The following is a 9,681-nucleotide window of genomic DNA, read 5'->3' on the forward strand; positions in this document are numbered from 1 at the left end:
CCAACCAGGCTTCTTTACTTTCTGATCCACACCGATATGATATGATCTCAAACACAAAACTAAACATTAACAAATAGACATCCGTATAGGTTGTTGGAATATTCCAGGCTACAAATCCACTGATTACGAAAAAGGAAAACATTGACATGCTTATAAAGTTCATTTCGCAGCTACCCGTATGGGTTTCTACAATCCACGCAGCATTCGAGCATATTACTGGATGGCGGAGCCAGCCGTAGTGTCCTGAAAATAAAATCCCCAGTAACATCAGCATCACTACATGTCAAGAAACCAGGCATTAAGGTATTAATGGAATTTTATCATGAAAATAGTGGCAATTCTTAATGTTTATCCACATGACTGCAATTAGCTTTCTCAGAGAATTAGACTTTTTTTAGGAACTATCATATTTATTACATAACAAGAAATGAGCATATACAAAATGAAGTAGTTAAACATATCTACTTACGGCTGGTTTGACGTAGAATGCATGGATATTAAGTTCTTTGATACTTTGACCCGGAGGAGGGTTGTCGAGCACTTTGTACTTGATGATCCCACGTGCCATAGCGAACTCTCCGGTCCCACCGATAATGGACATCTGGCCTTCTTGACCGTTGATCCCCATTACTTCAAATGACGATACATTGTACCTGATTTTTGATAAAGGAGATGGAATACATTAATATCAAGACGATGCCAATTAAATCCGGCCTTCATTGCACCCGATACAGTTTTGCAGGGCAATGTCGTACATCGTATAAAACTGGACAATCTTGAGCATATGAGAAAACAAAAACTAACTTTTAGCCCAAAAGTATGTACAAAAATTACCTGGCATTCTCGAACACCATGCTGAAGTAGTTGAACCAGGTTCGATCGGCCACACCAGCTTGTGTATGCATGGCTTTGGTACGGGCAACAATGGTGACACCAGGACTTGGTCCATCCATGACAGTCCAATCATTAACAGCCAATGTGCCAAACCCTGCAGGTTTGCTGGAGGTAACAATTTCTACCTGGTTGGTACCCGGTCCAGCGGCAATTTGCACTAGTAGAAAAAGGGCCTGTTGTCCCGGTTCGTAAGGGTATTCGACGACCCTCGTTTCCGATAAAATAAAGAGGAAGAAGAAGAAAAAAAAGAGAAGAAGAAATCTTTCAAAAGAGAAGAAGAAATCTTTCTTCTCCTCTTTTTTTTCTTCTTCTTCCTCTTTTTTTATCGGAAACGAAGGTCGTCGAGGGTCGCCGAACGGTAGAGGAAACCCTAAATAGCAAGTATCGTGGGTGTGAGATACATGTGGCCGTCGGTGTCGGACACTACATCCACGTCCCACAAGTGACGTGGGCGTCGAAGCCCGCGTCACTTGTGGGACGTGGATGTACTGTCCGACACCGACGGTCACATGTATCTCACACCGACGATACTTGCTATTTAGGGTTTTCTCTACCGCTCGGCGACCCTCGACGACCCTCGTTTCCGATAAAAAAAGAGGAAGAAGAAGAAAAAAAAGAGGAGAAGAACTCCTCTATTCTTTCTTCTCCTCTTTTTTTTTTCTTCTTCCTCTTCTTCCTCTCATGTTCGACGACCCTCGACCCCTCGGCGACCCTAGACCCCCTCTCGACCCCCTCATGTCGAAGTTATCGGGTAGGGGGTATATCGACAACGACATACCCGATACATACATACATACATGTCACATGCATCCATACATATATGAACAAAATTAATATCTACTAATTACCAACCTAAATAAAAAACTAATACATATAGGAAGAAGAAGAAAAAAGAAGAGAAGAAAGAATAGAGGAGAAGACTTCCTCTTCTTCCTCTCCTCTTCTTCTCCCTCTTCTTCCCCTTCTTCCTCGCCTCTCTCATGAATGTCCGACGTTCTCGACCCTTGACTCCCTAAACTAGTTCTCAACCCTCGACCCCCTAAACTAGTTCTCGACCCCCCCTCATGTCGAAGTTATCAGGGAGGGGGTATATCGACCCCCCTCATGTCGAAGTTATCGGGGAGGGTTATATCGACCCCCCCTCCTGTCGAAGTTAACGGGGAGGGGGTATATCGACAATGACATACATACATGGAAAAAAATGCTATCCATCTATACATACATAGCCACATACATATATACATGGAAATAATGCTATGAAAAAAAATATGAACAAAAAAATGCTATGAACAAAAAAATAATACACATAAACAAAAAATACATATATGAACAAAAAATGCTCTGAACAAAAAAAATAATACACATATATGAACATCTATATATACATACATATAGCCACATACATATATACATTATATATACGAACAAAAAAAATGAAAAAATGATAAACCGGGGTGGCACGCGGCGGCTCACAACGAGGTTGACCAGCGAGGGCGACGGCGGAGGCGGTGAGGGCGTCGGCGAGGGCGGCGGCGAGGGCGTTGGCGAGGGCGGCGGATGGCGTCGGGGCGGCATGGGCTCGGGGAGGAGGGCGCGGGGACGACGGCGAGATCGGGGGCGGCACGGACTCGGGGCAGCGCGGGCGTGGGGACGACGGCGAGCTCGAGGGGCGGCGTGAGCTCGGGGAGGAGGGCTCGGGGACGACGGCGAGCTCCGGGGCGGCGCGGGCTCGAGGGCGGCAAGGGCTCGGGGGCGGTGCGGGCTCGAGGAGCGGGCGGTGACGGCGACGGCGACCTCGGGGCGGCGACGGCGAGCACGGGCAGCCTGGCGGCGTCGATGAGCTCGGCGTCGTCAGGGGGCAAATGGCGATGAAATCTGAAACTGCTAAGTGGTGGGTATATATACAGGCAGCTATGGTCCCGGTTGCTGGCATGAACCGGGACGAATGCCCATCTATGGTCCCGGTTCGTGCCACCAACCGGGACCAATGCCCCCATATGGTCCCGGTTGGTGCTACCAACCGGGACCAAATGTCCTGTGCTGGCGCTGTGCGGTCATAAGTTTAGTCCCACCTCGCTAGTTGAGAGGGGCTCGCAGTGGTTTATAAGCGCTGCTGCGCCCACCCACTCGAGCTCCTCTCAACTGCAGGCTTACGGGCCTAATCTGTGCACTGCTATGCCTGTTGGGCCTGCTGGGCCTTCTGCGGGCCTGAATTCTGGCCCATAGAAGGGTTTCTAGTCGTATTCAGGCCGTGGAGGCCTAGTAGGTGGCATTTTTTGGTTTTTTTTTGCTTTTTGTTTTTTATTTGTACTAAATACTTATAGTTTTTAGTGATTTCTTTTTGCTTTTAGGTCACAAAAATTATAAACTTTCTGTTAGTGCCATTAGTTTTAAAATTTGATTTTTTTGTTTTCTTCTTTTGTTTTCTTTTTTGCTTTTTCTTTTTTTATTTGTACTAAATACTTATAGTTTTTAGTGATTTCTTTTTGCTTTTAGGTCACAAAAATTATAAACTTTCTGTTAGTGCCATTAGTTTTAAAAATTGATTTTTTTTGTTTTCGTTTTTGCTTTTTATTTTTTTTATTTGTACTAAATACTTATAGTTTTTTAGTGATTTCTTTTTTCTTTTAGGTCACAAAAATTATAAACTTTCTGTTAGTGCCATTAGTTTTAAAATTTGAATTTTTTGTTTTCTTCTTTTGTTTTCATTTTTGCTTTTTATTTCTTATTTGTACTAAATACATATAGTTTTAAAATGTATGTGAATCACTAGTTTATGAATAACTTTACTATGAAGTTAGATTTTTGAGTGATTCTTTTTCCTGCTACTTAATATTACAGTGTTTTATCATTATACTCTATTTGGTAATTTTAGGTTATTTTTAATATCTGTTTTAATCAAAAACAAATTTTGTTATTTTTTTTGCTATTAATGTGTTGAACAAAAAATACTTTCTGAATTTAAGTTGCATAAATTTTATATAAGTTTAGTTTCAAAAATACTAGAGTTTTATAAAAACTTTTTAGTTGATTCCTTTTTATTTTTTGAGCTATAAGACCCTGAAATTGAAAAGCATTTCAAATGAACTCCGAAAAGGTTGAAAGTTGGCATGGTATCATCATTTCACCCACATAGCATGTGCAACAAAGTTGAGATGGTTACGGCAAAAACTGGATGCACTTCGTGTACAAAACGGACAATCTCTTTCGAAGTATCAGGGTTTCGGACGAAAGATCATCTGTTACAAAGGGATTTCATTTTCTTGAACTTATTTGAACTCCATATTATTTTTGTGTTCAAAATGCACCATTCAAAGCCACATCATCAATTTTCAACCATTTCTCTGAAAAAGTTGGCATAGCATACGCGTGTATTACAAAGTTGGCATGGTATCATCATAATAGTTGCGGGAGAAAGTCGTCACTTTTTCTTCGCTTGTGTCATTTTCTTATTGTGACGTAACCATGGATAATCTTCATCGTTTATTAGGATGCTTGGGTCAGCCTTGACATTGAAGGGAGGAATTTCATGAAACTTTTCATAATCTTCAGACATGTCTGTCTTGCCGTCCACTCCCAGGATGTCCCTTTTTCCTGAAAGAACTATGTGGCGCTTTGGCTCATCGTATGATGCATTCGCTTCCTTATCTTTTCTTTTTCTCGGTTTGGTAGACATGTGCTTCACATAGATAACCTGTGCCACATCATTGGCTAGGACGAACGGTTCGTCAGTGTACCCAAGATTTTTCAGATCCACTGTTGTCATTCCGTACTGTGGGTCTACCTGTACCCCGTCGCCTGACAGATTGACCCATTTGCACTTAAACAAAGGGACCTTAAAATCAGGACCGTAGTCAAGTTCCTATATGTCCACTATGTAACCATAATATGTGTCCTTTCCGCTCTCGGTTGCTGCATCAAAGCGGACACCGCTGTTTTGGTTGGTGCTCTTTTGATCTTGGGCGATCGTGTAAAATGTATTCCCATTTATCTCATATCCTTTCTAAGTCAATACAGTCAAAGATGGTCCCTTGGACAACAAGTACAACTCATCACAAACAGTGTTGTCACCTCTGAGACGTGTTTCCAACCAACTGCTGAAAGTCCTGATGTATTCACATGTAATCCAGTCTTCGCACTGCTTCGGGTGTTTGGAGCGCAGACTGTTCTTGTGTTCATCGACATACGGGGTCACCAAGGTAGAGTTATGTAGAACTGTGTAGTGTGCTTGAGACCAAGAATATCCGTCCCTGCATATTATTGAGTGACTTCCAAGAGTGCCTTTCCAGTCAGTCTCCCCTCATACCGCGATTTAGGGAGACCTATCTTCTTAAGGCCAGGAATGAAGTCAACACGAAACCCGATAACATCCTCTGTTTGATGGCCCATGGAGATGCTTCCTTCTGGCCTAGCGCGGTTACGGACATATTTCTTTAGGACTCCCATGAACCTGTCAAAGGGGAACATATTGTGTAGAAATACGGGCCCCATGATGACAATCTCGTCGACTAGATGAACTAGGACGTGCGTCATGATATTGAAGAAGGATGGTGGGAACACCAGCTCGAAACTGACAAGACATTGCGCCACATCACTCCTTAGCCTTGGTACGATTTCTGGATCGATCACCTTCTGAGAGATTGCATTGAGGAATGCACATAGCTTCACAATGGCTAATCGGACGTTTTCCGGTAGAAGCCCCCTCAATGCAACCGGAAGCAGTTGCGTCATAATCACGTGGCAGTCATGAGACTTTAGGTTCTGAAACGTTTTCTCTGGCATATTTATTATTCCCTTTATATTCGACGAGAAGCCAGTCATGTCCTTCATACTGAGCAGGCATTCAAAGAAGATTTCTTTCTCTTCTTTCGTAAGAGCATAGCTGGCAGGACCTTTATACTGCTTCAGAGGCATGCCGTCTTTTTCGTGCAAACGTTGCAGGTCCTCCCGTGCCTCAGGTGTATCTTTTGTCTTCCCATACACGCCCAAGAAGCCTAGTAGGTTCACGCAAAGGTTCTTCGTCACGTGCATCACGTCGATTGAAGAGCGGACCTCTAGGTCTTTCCAGTAGGGTAGGTCCCAAAATATAGATTTCTTCTTCCACATGGGTGCGTGTCCCTCAGCGTCATTCGGAACAGCTAGTCCACCGGGACCCTTTCCAAAGATTACGTGTAAATCATTGACCATAGCAAGTACATGATCACCGGTACGCATGGCGGGCTTCTTCTGGTGATCTGCCTCGCCTTTGAAATGTTTGCCTTTCTTTCGACTTTTTGGTTGGTCGGAAGAAATCGACGATGGCCCAGGTACACATTCTTCCTGCATTTGTCCAGGTATATACTTTCAGTGTCATCTAAACAGTGCGTGCATGCGTGGTATCCTTTGTTTGTCTGTCCTGAAAGGTTACTAAGAGCGGGCCAATCGTTGATGGTCACGAATAGCAACGCCTTTAGGATAAATTCCTCCTGTTTGTGCTCATCCCACGTACGTATACCGTTTCCGTTCCACAGCTGTAAAAGTTCTTCAACTAATGGCCTTAGGTACACATCAATGTCGTTGCCGGGTTGCTTAGGGCCTTGGATGAGAACTGGCATCATAATGAACTTCCGCTTCATGCACATCCAAGGAGGAAGGTTATACATACATAGTCACGGGCTAGGTGCTGTGATTGCTGCTCTGCTCCCCGAAAGGATTAATGCCATCCGCGCTTAAAGCAAACCATACATTCCTTGGGTCCTTTGCAAACTCATCCCAGTACTTTCTCTCGATTTTTCTCCACTGCAACCCGTCAGCAGGTGCTCTCAACTTCCCATCTTTCTTTCGGTTATCATTGTGCCATCGCATCAACTTGGTATGCTCTTCGTTTATGAACAGACGTTTCAACTGTGGTATTATAGGAGCATACCACATCACCTTCGCAGGAACCCTCTTCCTGGGGGGCTCGCCGTCAACATCACCAGGGTCATCTCGTCTGATCTTATACCGCAATGCACCGCATACCGGGCATGCGTTCAGATCCTTGTATGCACCGCGGTAGAGGATGCAGTCATTAGGGCATGCATGTATCTTCTCCACCTCCAGTCCTAGAGGGCATACGACCTTCTTTGCTGCGTATGTAATGTCGGGCAATTCGTTATCCTTTGGAAGCTTCTTCTTCAATATTTTCAGTAGCTTCTCAAATCCTTTGTCAGCCACAGCATTCTCTTCCTTCCACTGCAGCAATTCCAGTATGGTACTGAGCTTTGTGTTGCCATCTTCGCAATTGGGGTACAACCCTTTTTTGTGATCCTCTAACATGTGATCAAACTTCAGCTTCTCCTTTTGACTTTCGCATTGCGTCCTTGCATCGACAATGACCCGGCGGAGATCATCATCATCGGGCACATCGTCTGGTTCCTCTTGATCTTCAGCAGCTTCACCCATTGCAGCATCATTGGGCACATAGTCTGGTTCCTCTTGATCTTCACCAGCTCCCCCCGTTGCAGCATCACCGTATTCAGGGGGCACATTGTTGTCATCGTACTCTTCTTTTTCGCCGTCTTCCATCATAACCCCTATTTCTCCGTGCCTCGTCCAAACATTATAGTGTGGCATGAAACCCTTGTAAAGCAGGTGGGAGTGAAGGATTTTCCGGTTAGAGTAAGACCTCGTATTCCCACATTCATTGCATGGACAACACATAAAACCATTCTGCTTGTTTGCCTCAGCCGCATCGAGAATCTCATGCACGCCATTAATGTACTCGCAGATGTGTCTGTCACCGTACATCCATTGCCGGTTCATCTGCGTGCATTATATATAATCAAGTGTCCAAATTAATATAAGTTCATCATCACATTAAAACCAAAGTGCATACATAGTTCTCATCTAACAACATATAGCTCTCCAGAGCATCTAATTAATTAAACCATACATTGAAACTATGTAAAACATTTCAATGCGAAAACAAATGCGATCAGAATCGCAACCAAGGTAACAATTGATCCAATGGCATAATGATACCAAGCCTCGGTATGAATGGCATATTTTCTAATCTTTCTAATCTTCAAGCGCATTGCATCCATCTTGATCTTGTGATCATCGACGACATCCGCAACAGGCAACTCCAACATCATCTTCTCCTCCTCAATTTTTTTTATTTTTTCCTTCAACAAATTGTTTTCTTCTTCAACTAAATTTAACCTCTCGACAATAGGGTCGGTTGGCATTTCCGATTCACATACATCCTACATAAATAAAATCTATGTCACGTTGGTCGGCATAATTTTCATAAATAATAAATGAACCTATAGTTATAAAGATAATATATATACCACATCCGAATCATAGACAGGACGAGGGCCGACGGGGGCGGATACCAAAACCATCGCACTATGTAAGATGCAATAATAAAAGTAAGAAAATAATACAAGTATCTATGTAAACATATAAGTAAGAATATTTTTCCTTTCAGAAAGAAGATAAGAACAAGAGGCTCACCACGGTGGTGCCGGCGATGAGCTCGGCGCGGGTGATCGACGGCGGTGAAGACGGGGACGGGGCATGACGGACCGCTAAACCTAGACAAATATTATGGAAAATGGAGCTTGGAGGTCGAGCTTGGAGAGGAGAAAGCTTAAGTAGTGTGGCTCGGGCATTCCATCGAACACCTTGTGTGCATAGGAGGTGAGCTAGAGCACCACCAAGCCCTCTCCCCCTCGGCCAGAAAAAAACAGAGCAGTGTGCTCTGCTCTTACGCGAGGGGGTATATATAGGCACCTCATTGGTCCCGGTTGGTGGCATGATCCGGGACTAAAGGGGAGCCTTTGGTCGCGATTCAAGCCACCAACCGGGACCAATGGTGGTGGGCCAGGAGCGAGGCCCATTGGTCCCTGTTCGTCCCACCAACCGGGACCAAAAGGTCCAGATGAACCGGGACCAATGGCCCACATGGCCCGGCCGGCCCCCTGGGCTCACGAACCGGGTCCAATGCCCCCATTGGTCTCGGTTCTGGACTGAACCGGGACTAATGGGCTGACCGGGCCTGGACCAAAGCCCTGTTTTCTACTAGTGTTGGTGCAAGTACAAGTGCAAGTTTACCTCAGACTCGCACTGAAGAACACATGAGAGGGATGCAGATGGCATGAATAGAATGGAATGCAGGAGCAAGATCATGGACAGGACAGCCATGGCTAGCTACCAGGTGTATATGTAAACAGACTCTTTCCCTTGTTGTGTGTTAGCTTTGTGAGAAACACTTGAGTCTAGGGTACTATTTGTAGTGCTCCAGGACTAGCTAGCATATTCGTTCCATATCCTATTGTTTCTTATTTCTTTGAGATGATCTGTTCTATATCCTTTTTAGTTTCATTTCTTCAGCTGGAATTTCAATTTAGGATATACTACACATGCGAGGCTGAACAATTCCTTGTACATGTATGATGTATGAACCCTCGGAGATCACAAAGGTCAGGTGCCTTTTGAGGAAATATACTACCCAATTTTTTTCTTTGTCATACAATATGTACAAGGTATTACTTTGCCCACATAGTAATGTACCATTGACAAAGACTAAAATGCATTAGATGCCCACGCTTATCTTTACATCTAATTATATCTCGAGAGGAGCTGTAGCCTAGGTTTTCCACCTGGACAACGAGCAAACTGTCATTACTTCTACAATACAAAGTTCAAATCCAAGGATTGATGATGCGTGTAAGCGAGATACATAGTTGATCAAACGACATTTAATTATCTGGCCCGGTTTACCACTTCGATTCGAGACACAAACGAAGTGGTTGCTACTTC

The 9,681-nt window shown here is 44.0% G+C and overlaps 1 protein-coding gene across 1 annotated transcript; it reads right to left on the reverse strand.

Annotated features, from left to right (window-relative positions):
- Positions 1 to 213: 213 nt before the first annotated feature.
- LOC147988277 (dirigent protein 22-like) lies at positions 214 to 9,063 on the reverse strand. The gene is made up of 4 exons (XM_087529915.1): positions 8,950 to 9,063; positions 835 to 1,049; positions 470 to 653; positions 214 to 243 (listed from the first exon to the last, which is right to left on the reverse strand). Exons 1-4 carry the CDS (start codon positions 9,061 to 9,063, stop codon positions 214 to 216), a joined length of 543 nt encoding a protein of 180 aa, XP_087386041.1.
- Between the last annotated feature and the right edge of the window lie 618 nt (positions 9,064 to 9,681).

The sequence above is a fragment of the Triticum urartu genome, chromosome 1A (assembly GCF_056163025.1).
Source record: "Triticum urartu cultivar PI428250 chromosome 1A, HENAU_Tu73, whole genome shotgun sequence".
Lineage (NCBI taxonomy): Eukaryota > Viridiplantae > Streptophyta > Magnoliopsida > Poales > Poaceae > Triticum > Triticum urartu.

Bases quoted from the DNA above. Each gene is read 5' to 3' on its own strand.
- LOC147988277 (XM_087529915.1), bottom strand. From the start codon at position 9,063: ATGGCTGTCCTGTCCATGATCTTGCTCCTGCATTCCATTCTATTCATG. The intron at 1,050-8,949 runs CAACACTAGTAG...TTTCTACTAGTG, and splicing joins ACTTGCACTTGTACTTGCAC to CAAATTGCCGCTGGACCGGG. The intron at 654-834 runs GTAATTTTTGTA...ATCAAAAATCAG, and splicing joins ATGGTGTTCGAGAATGCCAG to GTACAATGTATCGTCATTTG.